A 20,000-nucleotide genomic window follows, 5' to 3' on the forward strand; every position below is an offset into this window, starting at 1 on the left:
CCCTTCAGGTTAAGAGTCTGGGGGTCATCTTTGACAGCACCCTTTCATTCACTGCACATGTTAATAATGTCACCCGGTCCGCTTATTTCCACCTTCGAAATATAAATCGTTTACGTCTTTCCCTCACACCTCATTCAGCTGGCATTCTTGTTCGTAGTTTAATAACCTCCCGTTTAGATGACTGTAATTCCCTTCTGTTTGGCCTCCCTAAAAAAACTTGTACAAAACACTGCAGCCCGTATTATCACAAAACTACAAAACTACAAAAGATATCCTTATTATATCCTATATACATCCTTATTATATCCTATATATATCCTTATTATATCCTATATATATCCTTAATATTTTCATTCTGTTTCATATGTAAAGATATTTGCGTATTGCTCTACATCTTGTGTGTATTAAGCAGTGTGTAAGCGAGGCGCACAACTAATGCGCTCTGCGCTTGACAATAGGGTCCTCTATCTCTGCTCTTTTTACACACACACACACACACACACACACGCACGCACGCACACAAGCAGTCCAAATTTACTCCTCTCTATTGCTGTTAACCTGTCTCGTCTCTGCTCTGCGTTTTTCTGACGGCAAACTGGAAGGGGCGGAGCTAACAACCCGCTCCTATGATTGGCCATTATTTTTCCTTACAAACTAGATTTGTATGCATATTTTATTTTGTTTATTATATTACTAAAGACTTGTAGGTATGTAAATAATTCGATTATACTGCTCTAAATAATATTATAAATAATTTATTTCACAAGGGTCAGCGCACTAAATAACCTGTAGATTGATCATTACTGTGACTCATGAAATAAGTAACTTGTAATAAGGAAAAAAGAACTGCTACAACAATTTACTATTTGCATCTAAAAGCAGAAATTCAGTGCTGACCGCAGGACATGCTCCTGAAATCAGCTGACATTTGGCAGCTCTATCAAGCGTTGCATGCTGAATGTGCTGTTATAGCCTGGAAAGCAAATGTTGTCAGGGCTTTGAGAAAATTGATTTGTTACTTTAGTCTCCGCTCTACTCTACACATCATATATTATTAATATATCAATTAAAATGAAATCCCTTTCATAAACGTAATCATAAAAAAACTAAATAACAAGCAAAGTTTAAGAGCCTACAAAATATATATATATATATATATATATATATATATATATATATATATATATATATATATATATATATATATATATATATATATATATATATATATATTTAGTTTTTGACAAAAACAAGTCAACTTGCTTGTCTTCTGATTGGACGTTTCTCTAAAAAAAAAAAAAAGAATTAATGCAAGCATTGAGCTAGGATGAGATACAGATTTCTGCATAATTATATACTGGTCACAGACAGAGAGGCCAATCAACAGTCAATAATCGGTGGCCAAAATGAAACGGAAAACAACTTGAACTGTCATACTTTTCATTTAAAGTGCAGGAAACTATTAATCTGTCATTGGATGAACACTTCCTGAGAGCATCATTTCTCTCCGTATTTCCAGCATCTGTTAATTGTTAAGGGAAGTGGTCATCTGGCCTCAGAAATTAAGAGTTTGAGGATCCAAAAAAAAAGCCCACATGCAATAAAACTCTCTGAAGCTCTTGTGTGCTGCCAGACTCAAATACAAGCATTGGACGGTGAAGACTTGACCTTAAAGTTTATACTAAAACACTGAGCAATCTGTCTTTCAATGAGCAATTTAAAAGACAGAATAAAGCCTATTATGACTTTTTTATTTATTTGGTAAAATACAGATGAAATCTGAATTATTCGCCCTCCTGTGATTTTTCTTTTTTAAATATTTCCCAAATGATGTTAAACAGAGCAAGGATTTTTTCACAGTATCTCCTATAATATTTTTTTCTCCTGGAGAAAGTCTTATTTGTTTTATTTCGGCTAGAATAAAAGCAGTTTTTAATTTTTTTAAAAACATTTTTAGGTCAATAGTATTAGCCCCCTTAAGCAATATTAGTTTTGGATTGTCTAACAAACCACTGTTATACAGGGACTTGCTTGATTACCCTAACTTTAACCTAATTAGCCTAGTTAAGCCTTTAAATGTCACTTTAAGCACTTTAAGAAGTGTCTTGATAAATATCTAGTCAAATATTATTGTATTATTGTATTGTATTATTGTCATCACGACAAAGATAAAATAAATCAGTTATTAGAGATGAGTTATTAAAACTATTATGTTTAGAAATGTGCTGAAAAAATCTTCTCTTCGTTAATCAGAAATTGGAGAAAAAATATACATGGGGCTAATAATTCAGGAGGACTAATAATTCAGACTTCAACTGTAAGTTGAACTGTAACTGGAAATTTATCTGATTTGAATCGGATCTGTGCCCTCGTGTCTACAGTGTAAGCAGGTAGATCGGATTTTCACCTGTCAATCATTAAAAACCACAGCGAATGACGTCAAGTCTGACACTTTCTTTTCAGAACAGACTTTAGCCGAGTCCCAAACCTTAAATCTTATACACGAGGACTTAAACAGCTTTTATATTGTCATATAGCACAGGTATTTAAACATGTTAATGAGAGCGAGAGAGCGCAATGTCTGCCAACGTAACCAATATAAACTAGTATAAAACTAGTGCATACGCCACATGCATAAATCACGCCATGGACATTTACCTAAAGGTTTAAAAAACACTTTCATTTTGCATTTATTTTTACCTAATTATCCCAGCGACTCCCATATGAATCGTTCAGTGATTCATTTGTTCCCAGACCCCTCCTTAGCGCAAAGCTAATCTGCGCTGATTTGACTGATGACAGCCTGCTGCGATTGGTTGACACTGACAGCCTTTAGCACGAGACAGAGTGAAATGCCCAGCAGCTAATCAACAATATAAAAGTAGTCACAGTGTATACACGCTTCATAGTGTAAGGCGTGGATTTTGGCTGCCAGTGGGTGAATGTAAATACAGACGATGAAAATATCGACGATTAACTATTTTATTGAGCAAAAACTCCAAGAACTAGGGAGAAGATCAACACGAGTCTCCTAGCCCGTCACACTCTACCTGCTCTTTTTTTCACACACACACACACACACACACACGCACACGCACACGCACACGCACACGCACACGCACACGCACACGCGCACACGCACACGCACACGCACACACACACACACACGCACACACACGCGCACACACACACACGCACACGCGCGCACACGCACGCACACGCACGCACGCACACGCACGCACACGCACGCACACGAACGCGCACGCACGCGCACGCACGCGCACGCACGCGCACGCACACACACGCACACGCACACACACACACACGCACACGCACACACACTACCCTCCTCAGAAGAAGAACTGGGGAGAGATCGATACTAGCCCCTCACACTCTACCTGCTCCTGCACACGCACGCACACACGGACGCACACGCACACGCACACACACACTCTCCCTCCTCCTCAGAAGAACTGGGGAGAGATCGATACTAGCCCCTCACACTCTACCTGCTCCTGCACACGCACGCACGCACACGCGCACGCTCACGCACACGCACACGCACACACACACGCACACACACACGCACACACACACGCGCACACACACACACACACACACACAACCCTCCTCCTCAAAGGACACAACCCCAAAACATTCAAAAACAGATTACATAGAATGCACTTTCGGGTTGAGGGCAGTGAACTATTTTGAAGCTTCACCGTTGCATGCATGTAGGAACAGCTGACGATCCGTAAACAAAGCGGCACACGTGGTTACAAGTAACAAAACACAACTAAATACATAATTTGCAAGCTAGAGTAAACGAGGCAACAATTTAATCGCACGTACTTACACTTGTGAAATGGAGGAAGAACCTGATTCATGTTCTGACATAGTCCATCAGTAGTCTTTACTGATCCATCCTTTAACAAACCGATGAAGTCTTCTTTGTAAGCATGTAGTTTCCAGAAGCACTCGAACTGCTCAAGGCTGGGCTATAATGCTGAGGTATTTTGCAAAAATAAACCTCAACCACTGACTCTTCAGTTTCATCTTTGGGTAGAGACTTTCAATTATATCCAGCTAAGCACAGCGTGACTTCATTCAACCGGCATCTATGTGTGTGCGTGCACCTTTTTTCTGTGTTAGTGGGCGGGGCCGCAGGTTTCAAATCTCCCTGGTTTGCGCTCGCAACTACTGGGCGGGGCTTGTGTTTTGTAGCTGCGTCATCGCGAAACACCTAATGACTCGTTATCAAGACGACTCGTTTTAAAGCACTATGAGTCGACTCTTTTATAAATGAATCAACAGTTTTAAACACTGTACACTTACATGATTTAATTCAATACTAAAAAAGCAGCCTGACCCGTCTTGTTGTGTTTTAACCTTAAAGCAATGCAAACAAGCTAAATACAAATAATCTAACAAAACAAACACATTTATGGGTATAATGCAAAAACAAACGAACAAGCAAAAAATGACTGGGCTATTATAAATATTGTTTTACTTCATCCTCTTTTAGGGCCAGATTTACTAACAGCTTGTGCTGCGGGTATTTAATCAATTAATTATCAATAAATAATCATTCATTCATTCATTTTCCTTCAGCTTAGTCCCTTTATTCATCAGGGCTCGCCACAGCGGAATGAACCGCTTATCCAGCATATGCTTTACGCAGCTGATATCCTTCCAGCTGCAACCAGTACTGGGAAACACCCATACACACTCATTCACACACACACACACACTACGGAAATTTAGCTTATTCAATTCCCCTTTAGCACATGTGTTTGGACTGAGGGGGAAACCGGAGCACCCGAAGGAAACCCATGCGAACACAGGGAGAACATGCAAACTCCACACAGAAATGACAACTGGTCCAGCCGGGACTCGAACCAGCGACCTTCTTGCTGTGAGGTGACAGTGCTAACCACTGAGCCACAGTGTCACCCGCAATAAATAATGGAACAGACCTAAATGTAAAAATAAAAAAACCTGTACTTTCGTTTATTATGTTTACAATAAGTGCTTTTATTAAACTACTACATTTGTGAAGTAGGCTAACTTTCACTTCATGAATATTGAAAATATGAATGAATCAATATATTTTATTTTTTGAACTTTGCATCACACTTTCCAAACAAATACAAAGTTTTGAATCGGAAGAATAAAATAAAACGACAGTAAAATAGTAATAATATTTCACATTAGTATTGTATTTACTGTATTTTAGTTCTGTTTGTTAGTTCCAACAAACAGCTTTTCGCTAGATTGAAGTCATTGCATTTGGGAACAGAGATGAGGTTCTCAAGCTGAATGGGTACCTTGGCTCTAAGGGTCAAACAACAATATCTTGGTGTTAATTCTAGAGTCAGATCTGAGTTTCAATAGTCATGTCAAAGCAGTCAGTAAATCAGCATACTATCATCTCAAACACACTGCAAGAATTAGATGCTTTGTTTCCAGCGAGGATTTAGAGAAACTTGTTCATGCTTTTATCAGCATCAGGGTGGATTACTGTAACGGCCTCCTCACTGGCCTTCCCAAAAAGACAGTCAGACAGTTGCAGCTCATCCAGAACGCTGCAGCCAGAGTTCAGATCACAACCAGGAAATCAGAGCACATTACACCTGTCCTCAGGTCTTTACACTGGCTCCCAGTTACATTCAGAATAGATTTTAACGTAGTATCACTGGTCTATAAATGACTAAATGGCCTAGGACCTCAATACATTACAGATATGCTCACTGAATACAAACCTAACAGATCACTCAGATCATAAGGATCAAGCAAATTAGAAATTCCAAGAGTTCAGTCAAAGCAGGGTGAATCCGCCTTTAGCTACTAACAGCGCCCCCTGCTGCTGAAATCAGCTTCCAGAAATTTAGTTTAGTTTATTTGTTTACAGCGTCAATTCACATTAATAAACATTACTGTAAAATGATCAGATGTGCTCCAACATTAGGCACATTCACATCAAGACTAAAAACACATCTGTTTAGCTGTGCCTTTACTGAATGAGCACTGTGCTACGTCCAACAGATCTCACTGTTGTATCTTTCTTTTCTTTTCACTTCCTTTACTACGTTTTAACACATTTGAATCTGTTTTTAATCATTTTTATTCTTTGCTGTTTTTATTTTCTTGTTTCTTTTATTCCTGTTTAGGTGAAGCACTTTGAATTACCACTGTTTATGAAATGTGCTATAGAAATAACTCGCCTTGCCTAGATATTTGCTTTTTAATTTCATCCTAAATTGTAAATAAATTCAAAAGTTTTCCTGCCAAAATTTTCATTCTGGCCTGAGTTATGACTAATGTTTTCTAATGTTTTCTACAAGTACTGAAAAGCATACAGTATACAGTAGGATGAGAAAAGTGTTATGTTTGGATTTCAAGTCTCTTTCCACAGATTTTAAAGAGTGACTTTCCATTTTAAATCCTCTATTTTTGACCATAATTGTGCATCAGTTTCAAAGTGAGCAGGAAAATAAATAATTACTGAGCTAAATGGCTAAATTGCGGAAAACATAATTATGATGCATTTGTTTAATTCTGACATGATGATTAAGCAGCCAAAGGTTTGAGGTCTCTGATGAGTCTGGATTTATTTAGCCATACATATATCATGTGGGGACAAAACTATCCTTAGAAGTGAGCCAGTTCTGACTAAACCTCTCCTTGAGGACATAAACGAATAATAAAATTAAGAAGTGGTCTGGCTCCACTTTTTGTCATTCAGAAAGCTTGCACATGTAAGGGTGGAGGGTTTCTTACCGCCCAGGTCTTGCTCAGTCTGAAGATGGGAGCACTTTGCAATGCAGAAACCACCGACACCATAGAATGAATGTTATTCAGTTCATGAAGTTTCTGGAGAAAAAGAAAGACAGAAAACATAATGTACAGATCCCAAAATAGCACAAGAGAGAGTCCACACTGCTTGTTTTCATTTTTTTTAAAGGAACACTTCATTTTTTTGGCGAATAGTGTCATTTTACATCTCTCCTAGAGTGAAACAATTGAGTTTTACCATTGTTACGACCCTGGTCTAGGGTCAAAGCCGCAACATAAAAGAACACCCGACAAATAAAATTCACTTTTAATAACCCCTTTATATAGGGTCTCTTTATTTGTCTTTTTTTTGTCTTTTCTTTTTTTATCACCAAAAAAAAGTGAAGCCAAATACCTCGGGGTGAACCCACATAAAATAATAAACAAAAATACACTAACTAAACACCCAAATGAAACTCACTACACCTAATAAAATAATAGAAATAAAAATACAAAATCTACACCTATCTCCCTGACTAACAAAAACACAGGTGAAAATATTTACAAAAAAGAAAAGTGGCGTCCAACCCCTACTGCCTCTTACCGTGTATATATTTACAATAATTACAATCAACAAACACACAAACCAAAACAAAAATAATAGGAAGGGGAAACACGGATGGGTATACAACAAAGTCAACACTAGCACAACAGCACGAGAAATACAATCAACGAAAAACAACTCAACAACCAGAATAACTTTTGCACAACTTCAATAACACGCCAACAAAACTCGCTCTCCTCCCTACGCCCGTTGATGTCTTTTTAAAGGTCGCCCTGGAATACTTCCTCCAATCCCAGGGCACGTCGTCTACGTAATTAGGGCGGGGCCTGCAGGTGGAAAGAGGGAGAGAGAGAGAAACAAACACACACACAAACAAACACACCTGCCAACGCAACACCCCCACCCATTTAAGTCAAAAAGTTTAATTCTTTTTGACAATTAACACCAGAAAACAAACAAACACATATCAAGCCCTTGAAAGGGCATCGGCAATAACGTTTTCTGTACCCTTCTTGTGGCGGATGTCAATGTTAAAACCTTGCACTACTAATGACCACCTCATTAGTCTCTGATTGGAGTTGGCCATGCGCTGGAGAAAAACCAGAGGGTTGTGGTCAGTGTAAATCACGACAGGTAAGTTGCTACCACCCACGTAAATTTCAAAGTGCTGGAGGGCAAGAAGTAACGCTAGGGCCTCTTTCTCGATTGTGCTGTAACGCTGTTGTGTTTTTGAAAATTTCTTTGAGAAATAGCACACAGGATGATCAACTCCATTTTCACCCTCTTGGAGCAGCACTGCCCCAGCTCCCAATGCACTGGCATCAACTTCTATTTTAAAGGGGTGAGTAAAGTCAGGGGCAGAGAGAACTGGGGCACTGCACAGAAGGTCTTTAGCTGCACTGAAAGCTGAATCACACTTTTGATCCCACACAAAATCTTTGGACCCACTTAACAGGTCAGTGAGAGGGGAAACAACGGAGGAAAAGTTTTTACAGAAACTCCTGTAATAGCCCACCATACCGAGGAACCGACGTAATTCTCGTTTGGTGGTGGGGGCGGGGAAATGAACAATAGCCTCCACTTTGGCTTCGATCGGGCGCACCTGTCCTTGTCCGACCTGCTTACCCAAGTAAGTGACCACAGCTTTAGCGAATTCGCATTTTTTTAAATTCACAGTTAAAGAGGCTTCACTTAAGCGGGTGAACACTAAACGCAGGGTTCTCATGTGGTCGTTCCAAGACTTGGAATAAATCACGACATCATCAAGATATGCCTCGCAATTTGTAACACCGGATAAAACTTTCTGCATCAACCTTTGAAAGGTTGCTGGAGCGTTTCGCATCCCGAAGGCCACCACGGTGTATTGCAGAAAATTATCCGGCGTTACAAACGCGGAAACATCTGAAGCCCGCTGCGTCAGTGGTACCTGCCAAAAGCCCTTCAATAAATCAAGCTTAGTCACAAACAAAGCAGCACCTACGCGATCTATACAGTCCTCCATTCTGGGCAACGGAAAGGAGTCTGGTCTGGTCACACTGTTCACTCTCCTGTAATCCGTACAGAATCTGTACGAGCCGTCCGGCTTGGAGACGAGCAAACACGGCGAGCTCCACGGGCTGCTGCTGGGTATCACCAAACCGTTCGCCAGCAGGTAATCTACCTCCTTCCTCATCTCCTCTCTCTTTACAGGGTTAAGTCTGTACGGGTGTTGTTTTAGAGGTGGCGAATTAATAATTTCAATATCATGAAATAAAACATGAGTCTGACTTGGCACATCTGAAAAGAGAGAGGAGAATTCACAGATCAAGGAAACGACATCCCTGCGCTGTGAATTAGGGAGGTATGCCAATTGGTTTTCAATGTCATTTAAAAATTCCGAATTGCACAATTTCGGTGGCGTGGTCATTATTTCTGAAACCCTCAACCCGTCCTCCTCAGAATCCACAACAGGAGACGGAGGAGCGCACGCCAACACTGGCGCTGTTTCAGAAAGAGGCTTATCTGTGGCGGTTCTATCCACGTAAGCCTTCAACATATTTATATGACACACGCGAGATTTTTTTCTACGTTCGGGGGTGCGAATTAGGTAATTTGTCTCACTTAGTTTCTGTTCCACTACGTAGGGCCCTGAGAAGCGAGCATGGAGTGCAGAGCCTGGCAGCGGAAGAAAAACCAGCACCAAATCTCCTGGTTGAAAGCTTCGCGCAACAGCCTTTCTGTCAAATAATTTTTTCATGTGAGCTTGTTTGGATGACAAATTTATTTTTGCCATTTCCCACACACGATTTAAACGCTCACGCATTTGAGTCACGTACTCACAAACGTTAACTGGAGATTTCTTCTCCGATAACAGCTGCTCTCTCAACAGCTTTAGGGGTCCGCGGACGGAGAACCCGAAAATTAACTCAGCAGGGCTGTATCCTACAGTTTCCTGTACTGTCTCGCGAATGGCAAACATCAGCATCGGCAACCCCTCATCCCAGTCCTTCCCCGTTTCCACACAGAACGCGCGCAGCATGGACTTAAGGGTCTGGTGGAAACGTTCCAGCGCGCCCTGCGACTCGGGATGATAGGCGCTCGATAGCTGGTGTTTGATGGCAAGCTCACTGAGAACCTGAGTGAACAGTGCTGAGGTAAAGTTTGAACCTTGATCAGTCTGTATTATTTTTGGTAACCCGAATATGGAACAAAACTTAATGATTTCTTTAACAACAGCTTTCGCTTTGATGCTGCGCATTGGGACAGCCTCTGGGAAGCGCGTCGCAGCGCACATCAAAGTGAGTATGTACTGATATCCGGATTTAGATTTTGGCAGCGGTCCTACACAATCAATAATAATTCTCTCGAATGGTTCACCTATCACCGGTATTGGACAAAGGGGAGCAGGAGGAATAATTTGATTTGGTTTGCCAGCCAACTGACAAACGTGACATGAGCGGCAGTAATTTACTACATCCGTTTTTAGACCAGGCCAAAAAAAATAACGCAAAACGCGATCGTAAGTTTTCCGAATGCCCAGATGGCCAGAAAGTATATGATCATGCGCTAGTTCTAATATTTGTGAGCGGTAACCAGTGGGAACAACCACCTGACGAACAATTTCGCCGTCTTCCCACTGTCGCATTAAAGTGTCATCTTCAATGAAATATGTTACCTTTTTATTGGGTGCTTTTGCTTTGTCTGTCACAGCCGAAAAGCAGGTCACTAAAGAAGGGTCAGCCTTTTGTACAGCAGCCAATTGTGAACGTCCCGTTTGTAAAGTCGTGTCACCTATGGGAGACACAGGCTTTACAAACAGCCTCCCGGTTAGTGCTGAAAAAAAGGAATCAGACACGTCAATCACGTCTTCAAATTTGCGTGCTTGCGCACGAGTTACGACACACAAGGGAAATGCATCTGGAAATTTAGTTAACAGATCGTCAGATTCATCTGTTAATGGTTGGTTAACCACAATTGGGGGAGGGAAAACTATGCCACCAGCTAAGTCATTTCCCAATATAAAATCTACTCCTTCCACTGGAAGTTCAGAGCAGACCCCAACACACACCTGTCCAATAACTACATCTGTTTTAAGGAATAGGCTGTGTAAAGGAACCTTTACACAGCCTTTTCCTATACCACGCAGAATTACGTCAGCACCTGTGTAGGTTTCTGGAGTCAGAGGAATAGTGCCAGCCAGCAGGAGACTTTGGGCTGCTCCCGTGTCCCTCAACACAGACACTGATTTGGGTACGTCACTAGCGCTGCAAGCCACCCAACCCCGTAACATGAATGGCTCATAACCTGATGTAGCTGACAAAGACTTTTCACTAGTATTTACAAACCCAACACCTTTAGGTTTAACTGAAGCATTTTTTTTCTTCCAGGCCTCACAATCAGCTATGAGATGACCAGCGTCCAAGCAATAAAAACACACTCTGCCCTCACCAGAACGCTGCTGAGCGCCCCTGCGCACCCCAAAAGCTCCTCCCCTGCCTGGTTTCGCAACACCCGTCCAGCCCTTTACCTGCCCTTCAGCACCCTGAACAGCAACCCTGTCATAATTCATTGGTGAAAAGACTGTACGGTGTGTTAAAATGAATTCGTCCGCCAGCACGGCGGCTGCAGAGAGAGACTTAACCTTCTGCTCGTTTAGGTGCACAACTAAACTTTCAGAAACACTGCTTTTAAAGTCTTCCAATAAAACTAGTTCTTTTAAAGCTTCAAATGTAGTAGTTTTACTGGCAGCGCACCACTTTTCAAAAAGGTTCTGTTTCTCTCTGGCGAATTCCACGAAAGTTTGTTTGTCTGCTTTCTTATGGGCTCTAAATTTTTGTCTATACGCCTCCGGAACTAACTCATAAGCACGAAGAACAGATTGCTTCACCACGTCGTAATTTAGACTCTGTTCAATCGGTAGCGCAGAACAAACCTCTTGTGCTTTCCCCATAAGCTTACACTGCAGTAACAGAGCCCACATTTCCTTCGGCCACTGCAGTGTAGCGGCAACCCGCTCAAACGCGGTAAAATAGCTGTCCACTTCAGCTTCACGGAAAGGAGGCACTAAATTAATGTGTCGGCTCACATCAAAAATTGGAGCGTTAGGCACATCGGGAGTTGAAACTGGAGTGGAAGTGGCTGGCAAAGGGGCGGCGGGTAATCGAGCGAACGAAGGAAAAGCAGGAGAACCTTCCAGTGGATCCTCAGCCGGGGGAGACCGGCCGTGATCCACTCGAAGCCGCTCTCTCTCTAACTCCAGCTCCAGCTCTCTTAACCTCAGCCTCTTCGCCACGCTCTCTTCCTGTTTGATTCGTAAATCCAATTCTTTTGACTTTAACACAAATAACGGGTCCGAATTTGGTAAACTACCTGGTGGTGCAAATATTGGTGACTTGAAAAGCGGAGATAAAGGTGGCGGAGTCGAGAGCCCCTCGTCGGCCTTCGACGGCGAAGACGTTCCCATTTCGACGCCACCTGCCTCCGACAGATCAGGCAATATACGTAGTAAAACCAATTCTTTATAAAGCACATCTTTTAATTCTTTTTTTGAAGCCTTATGCGGCACCACAATTTTAAAGAACTCTGCAATTTTAAAGAAGTCATCCTTACGGCAGCGATCAAACTGTTCCGTGCTCGGAGAAAGCGCGAAGGCAGTCAAATCAAAATCCATGTCAACACTATTCGCTACTCCTTTCCACACCAAAAAGAAAGCAGCCAAACAAAGAATAAATTGAAATGACTTACCCACTGCGCGTCCACAAGAAGGATTCAAAATAAACGTTTTTGCTGTACAAAAACAAATGACGAGCCCCCACTTTATGTTACGACCCTGGTCTAGGGTCAAAGCCGCAACATAAAAGAACACCCGACAAATAAAATTCACTTTTAATAACCCCTTTATATAGGGTCTCTTTATTTGTCTTTTTTTTGTCTTTTCTTTTTTTATCACCAAAAAAAAAGTGAAGCCAAATACCTCGGGGTGAACCCACATAAAATAATAAACAAAAATACACTAACTAAACACCCAAATGAAACTCACTACACCTAATAAAATAATAGAAATAAAAATACAAAATCTACACCTATCTCCCTGACTAACAAAAACACAGGTGAAAATATTTACAAAAAAGAAAAGTGGCGTCCAACCCCTACTGCCTCTTACCGTGTATATATTTACAATAATTACAATCAACAAACACACAAACCAAAACAAAAATAATAGGAAGGGGAAACACGGATGGGTATACAACAAAGTCAACACTAGCACAACAGCACGAGAAATACAATCAACGAAAAACAACTCAACAACCAGAATAACTTTTGCACAACTTCAATAACACGCCAACAAAACTCGCTCTCCTCCCTACGCCCGTTGATGTCTTTTTAAAGGTCGCCCTGGAATACTTCCTCCAATCCCAGGGCACGTCGTCTACGTAATTAGGGCGGGGCCTGCAGGTGGAAAGAGGGAGAGAGAGAGAAACAAACACACACACAAACAAACACACCTGCCAACGCAACACCATTTTTTAATCCATTCAGCCAAGTACTTTTAGCTTAGCTTAGCATAGATCATTGAATCGGATTAGACCATTAGCATTCTAACTCAAAAATGAGTTTCGATAATCTTCCTATTTAAAAGCTTGACTCTTTTGTAGTTACATCGTGTACTAAGACAGACGGAGAATAAAATGCTATTTTCTAGCCTGATATGGCTAACTATAATCTCATTCTAATGTAATAATCAAGGAACTTTGCTCCTGTGCTATAGACTTAAATGTACAGACCACAAATAAAAACACAAGAGAGTCCACACTGCTTGTTTTTTTTTTTAAGGAACACTTCAATTATTTTTGCTAATAGCCTCATTTTACATCTTTACTATAGTTAAACAGTATATTCTGATTCCATTCAGCCAATCTCCAGGTCTGACGTGAGCACTGTTAGCTTAGCTTAGCACAGATCATTGAGTTGGATTAGACCATTAGCATTCTAACTCAAAAATGAGTTTCGATAATATTCCTATTTAAAGCTTGACAGTTCTGTAGTTACATTGTGTACTAAGACAGACTAAAATAAAAATTGACAGAATAAAATGTTGCTATTTTCAAGCAACATTAGCCTGATAACTATATTCTCGTTCTGACATACTGTAATAATTGAGGAATTTTGCTCCTGTACTATAGATTTAAATGTACAGACGGCAAATAAAAACACAAGAGAGAGAGTCCAGATTTCTTATTTTCATTTTATTAAAGGAACACTCCACTTTTTTACAAATAGCCTCATTTTACATCTCTCCTAGAGTTAAACAATTGCGTGTTATCATTTTTTAAACCATTCAGCTGAGTACTTTTAGCTTAGCTTAGCATAGATCATTGAATCACCATTAGCATTCTAACTCAAAAATGAGTTTCGATAATCTTCCTATTTGAAGTTTGACTCTTCTGTAGTTAGAACAATGCAAAGTTTTATTATTTAGATTATTGTTTATTATTATTACTGGCGTTATGCATCAATTCAAAATGAAATGAAAATTTCTTCATTTTTTATTTTATGAAAAATGAGCTATGACTCTTTTTTTTTGTAAATGGTCTAATTTTACATCTTAGCTTAGCATAGATCACTGTATCGGATTAGACGCTTAGCATCTCACCCAAAAAAAAGACCAAAGGGTTTCAGATAATCTTCCTATTTAAAGCTTGACAGTTCTGTAGTTACATCGTGTACTAAGACAGACCGAGAATAAAAGGTTGCTATTTTCAAGCAACATTAGCCTGATAACTATATTCTCATTCTGACATACTGTAATAATCAAGGAACTTTGCTCTTGTGCTATAGATTTAAAATGTACAGACGGCAAATAAAAACACAAGAGAGAGAGTCCAGATTTCTTATTTTCATTTATTAAAGGAACACTCCACTTTTTTTTACAAATAGCCTCATTTTACATCTCTCCTAGAGTTAAACAATTGCGTTTTACCCTTTTTTAATCCATTCAGCAGAGTACTTTTAGCTTAGCTTAGCATAGATCATTGAATCAGATTAGACCATTAGCATTCTAACTCAAAAATGAGTTTCGATAATCTTCCTATTTGAAGTTTGACTCTTCTGTAGTTACAACAATGCAAAGTTTTATTATTTAGATTATTTTTTATTATTATTACTGGCATTATGCATCAATTCAAAATGAAATTAAAATTTCTTCATTTTTTATTTTATGAAAAATGAGCTATGACTTTTTTTTTGTAAATGGTCTAATTTTACATATTAGCTTAGCATAGATCACTGTATCGGATTAGACGCTTAGCATCTCACCCAAAAATGACCAAAGGGTTTCAGATAATCTACCAATTTAAAGCTTGACAGTTCTGTAGTTACATCGTGTACTAAGACAGACCGAGAATAAAAGGTTGCTATTTCTAGCAACATTAGCCCGATAACTATACTCTCATTCTGACTTTATAATCAAGGAACTTTGCTCCTGTACTACAGACTTAAATTGTACAGACCACAAATAAAAACACAAGAGAGAGAGTCCAGATTTCTTATTTTCATTTTATAAAAGGAACACTCCACTTTTTTGCAAATAGCCTCATTTTACATCTCTCCTAGAGTTAAACAATTGAGTTTTACCATTTTTGAATCCATTCAGCCAATCTCCAGCTGTGTAACTAGGTAACAGTGCTGCGTAATATCACTGTGCATGCTGCCACTATGGTATGGCAACAATGTTCCTTGATTATTATGCCGGAATGAGAATCTAGTGTAGAGGAAAACTATTGAAACATAAATTTCTAAAGACATTCTTTGTGCATAAAGTTATCTAATTTTGGTAGAATTTTTAGTAATAATATATGTTTATAGCATGGTGGCTCAATGGTTAGCATTGGTCACAGGTTCGAGTCCCTGGATGGGCTAGTTGACATTTCTACAGTATGTGGAGTTTGCATGTTCTCTCTGTGTTGGTGTGGGCTTCCTCCGGGTGCTGCGGTTTCTCCCACAGTCCAAACGCATGCGCTATAGGTGAATTGGGTAAACTAAATTGGCTGTAGTGTATGAGTGTGTGTGAAAGAGAGAGAGTATTGGGATTTCCCAGTACTGGGTTGCAGCTGGAAGGGCAGCCGCTGCGTAAAATACATGTCGGAATATTTGGCAGTTCATTCCGCTGTGGCAACCTCTGAAATAGAGACTAAGCCGAAGGAAAATGAATGAATGAATGAATATATGTAGCACAAGTTAACTGGAAACGCGTGCCTCAGTTTCATCTTTCAGATTGCACATCCACTAGAGGGCGCTGTTTGCATTTCTGCTAATATGAAATAGGGAACTTAGGGCACGTTTTGTTGCATTTCAGATCTTTCTTGAACACGTCCAGGAAAAGGCCAAGCTTGTCATAAAGATCAGCTGACCAGTGAACAATTGACCGAAACCCTTCCCTAAACCCAACAAACAGTGTTTTGAAAAGATCTGCATGTAAATAATGCTTTATTTGTGGATCATTTCTCTCTGTAAAAATCACTAGTGTGAAAAGGAACAAAAGCTCCTGTCATCTCACTAGAAGTATTTTTCTTGTTTCACAAAAAACTGAACAAGCATATAATACTTACTTAAAACAAACAAGCAATATTTCTAACTTCAATGTCAGATATGTCTTCTACAGTTGCAAACAGAATTATTCAAACCCCCCTTTTTTTAAATATATTTCCCAAATTATGTTTAACAGATCAAGGAAATTTTCACAGTATGTCTGATAATATTTTTTCTTCTAGAGAAAGTCTTATTTTTTATTTTGGCTAAAATAAAAGCAGTTTTTAATTAAAAAAAAAAAAAAAAAAAAAAAAAAAAAAAAAAACATTTTAAGGTCAAAATAATTAGCCCCTTTAAGCTATTTTTGTTTTCAATAGTCTACAGAACAAACCATCGTTATACAATAACTTGCCGAATTAACCTAACCTGCCTAGTTAACCTAATTAACCTAGTTAAGCCTTTAAATGTCACTATAAGCTGAATTCTAGTATCTTGAAAAATATCTAGTCTAAGACAGACGAGTCTTCGCTGAGGCCAGCTTCCAGCCTCTGCCACTGAGACTGCAGCTCTGCACAAGACGTTTGGCCAGCGGAGGAATTAAAATGGTCGTGCCCAACTGAGCCTGGTTTCTCTCAAGGTTTTTTTTCTTCACTTTTGCCAATTAGTGAAGTTTTTTTTCCCTCTCCGCTGTCGCCTCTGGCTTGCATGGTTCGGGATCTGTAGAGCTGCGCATCGTTGGATTTGCTCTTCAATATTTGGACTCTCAGTAGTGATTATTAAACCACACTGAACTGAGCTAAACTGAACTGAACTTAAACACTACAAACTGAACTACACTGTTCCTATTTACTGTGACCTTTTATGTGAAGCTGCTTTGACACAATCTACATTGTATAAGCGCTATACAAATAAAGGTGAATTGAATTTACTGTCATCATGGCAAAGATCAAATAAATCAGTGATTAGAAATGAGTTATTAAAACTATTATGTTTAGAAATGTGTTGAAAAAAATCTTCTCTCTGTTAAACAGACATTCGGGGGGAAAAATAAACCGGGAGGGGGTTCAAGGGGTTGAATAATTCTGATTGCAACTGTATTTATGGAGAGAAATTAAGTTTAGTTTTAGTCAGACTGAGTCAGATCTTGCATAATAAACTAGCCAAAGGTTAAAAATGCTCAAAGGTCAAACAAAATGCTCAAAAATACAAACAAAAGCACTGTGAAAATAAAACAGGCCAGACTTTTTCAGAATTGGAAGATAATGCACGATTTATTATTCAATTCATATAAGATTTAATTTAATAATCTGATACTGCAAAAGACTAACAGCCTGACCCTCCATAATGTCATTTATTCAAACATGAAAAACACAATTGCTTAAAGAGTGCTTAAAACAGGAAATAACATCTGCCAACAGGGTAAGAAAAATATATGATCTCCTTTTTTAATTGTTTTAAATAAACATTTAGCCTTTTAAGTAAATGTTTCATGATTTAAACCTTTTTTTTTTGACTGGAAAACACAACCCACAGTTACCAAGCAAGACAATAATGTTTTGCTGTCAGGGGGTAAGTTTACAAGAAAACCACTTCCATTTTACTGGTTGCATGTTGTTTGATCCTGTTTTGCTAATAAATGCATGTAATGAAAGTTCTCACTTCGTAAATACACTGTAAAACATATTCGTAAATTAGCAGTTTTGCATATTTTGTGATGAATGTTTTAACGTTTTTGATTTTTCCCTGTTTATTTCTGCTTTTGGGATTTGCATTATTGCATTATAGGAGCTTGATCTTTCTTGCAACAACTTTTAACCTTAAAATGTTTTTAAAAAAGGGACTTTTATGAACATTTTAACAGTTAAAAGTGATATATTGTGTGGGTTTGTGTTGTATATTACACTACAGAAACCTTGTAATAAACTGCAGCACATTTTCAGTTTTTTTACAGACTTATTTCTCTAGATATTATTTCTTATACATTATATCATCTCAAACTACTAAAATGTCAAGAAGAGTAACTTTGTTAAAAGGTGCAGTATGTAAGTTTGACACCCAGTGATTGAACTAGGTATTGCAATCCTGGATCAAAACACACAAGTGCAGGTTGCCAGATTGAGGACCAACAGAAGTGCGCCTAACTGTCAAGCCTAAAGGCTGATTTAAGGCTATTTTAAGTTGTGTTCCAAATAAAAGCAACAGTACGCAATATGTTAGGTTCACCTGCAGAAAGTACTTCAGGTTATGTGTGCGCTTGTTTGTATGTGGGTGTGTCGTTTTACATGTGTATTACAGGTGCTGATGACGTTAGCCGCTGATGCTGGGTTCGTGTCACCAATCGCTGGTCTGAGTAGCATTTAAAACAGCTAATGGCAATGGCGATCTCTCTCTATCTCTCTCTCGCTTTTGCTCTCATGGGTCTCTGTCTTCTAATGCTACTACTACTACTATAAACAGTACTGTTGTTGAGACGGTGAGTGAGTATAAATATCTGGGCACTATTTTGGCTGATAAACTGAACGTTGAGGCCAACGCTAATTTTATCTGTAAAAATGCAAATCAAAGACTGTATTTGAGGAAGTTGAAGGGATTTAATGTGGATAGGCTTCTTCTTAGGACATTTTAATCGTCTGTTATTGAGTCTCTTTTAACTTTTGCTGGGATGGCAATTTGAGGGTGACTAGTAAAAACAGACTTTTAAAAATTGTTCATCAATCTCAAAAGATCTTGGGCATAAATCTTAACAGTATTGGACAAGTGTATGAGGAGAGAGTCATAAAGAGGGCTAGGTCCATAATAGCAGATGAGAACCACTCGCTTTATTTAAAGATTTGCCTCCTGCCATCAGGCAGAAGATATACTTATTCTAGACCGGCAAGGTCAAACAGATATTTGTATTCATTTGTTCTGCAGTTGGGTAACTAAACAAGCTTTAACTTTAAGTTTTTTTTTCCATGATTAATTTCATTGTTTACTGTTATTTTTATGTTGTTGAGTGTGTCATCTGTCAGCTATTGCTGTAATGGCCCGTTTCCACTGAGTGGTGCGGTACGGTTCGGTTTGGTACGCTTTTATGCCCGTTTCCACTGTCAAAAGGCGTACCAAACCAAACCGAACCGTACCACTTTTTCGGCACTCTTTCGAAAGGGTACCAAATACGAGAAAGGGTACCAAAAGGCAGAGCTAGACTCGCAGCTGAACACTATTGGTTTACAGAGATACGTCATTCGCTTACGCAACAAGCCAGAATGAAAACAAAAAACCCGCCATGTTTAAAATACACAGCGAGGGATTATAGCGGAATTATAAATACATATAATAACGAGTCATGGTCGATCTGGGCTCAAACAAACCTTGTCGTTGTCTTGATGAACAGCCACAAATCCACATTTTCAAAGCAGAATATCTGAATTCATCAATGTTTTTCAGATCAACAAAAATGTTCACTGTGCATGTTTCTGAAATATCTGCAAACATATGCTGCTATTTTTATGTTTTAGAAGAGTCTAAAACTTACAAACAGCACCTTTAAACTGTAGAGTTGAATTTTGAACATCAAAAGTCGACAGAGCAGAGATCAACATCCCATAATGCAATTCACAATCGTAAATAAACAGAAAACACTTGTAAATCACAAGATACACAAACTCTTAAC

The 20,000-nt window shown here is 39.1% G+C and overlaps 1 protein-coding gene and 1 long non-coding RNA gene across 2 annotated transcripts in view; one reads left to right on the forward strand and one right to left on the reverse strand.

The window, feature by feature from the left end:
• LOC130229902 (ras-specific guanine nucleotide-releasing factor RalGPS1-like) overlaps nt 1-20,000 on the reverse strand; it is a 155,664-nt gene that overhangs the window by 24,504 nt on the left and 111,160 nt on the right. The window contains exon 7 of the mRNA XM_056458922.1: nt 6,781-6,873. Coding sequence (XP_056314897.1) covers nt 6,781-6,873 — 93 coding nt within the window. The remainder of the gene's footprint in view (nt 1-6,780; nt 6,874-20,000) is intronic.
• On the forward strand, nt 8,703-12,710 carry LOC130228815 (uncharacterized). The gene is made up of 4 exons (XR_008837811.1): nt 8,703-9,359; nt 9,463-9,972; nt 10,055-11,068; nt 11,206-12,710. It is a non-coding gene; the product is annotated as an uncharacterized LOC130228815 (long non-coding RNA).

The sequence above is a fragment of the Danio aesculapii genome, chromosome 5 (genome assembly GCF_903798145.1).
Source record: "Danio aesculapii chromosome 5, fDanAes4.1, whole genome shotgun sequence".
Taxonomy (NCBI): Eukaryota; Metazoa; Chordata; class Actinopteri; order Cypriniformes; family Danionidae; genus Danio; species Danio aesculapii.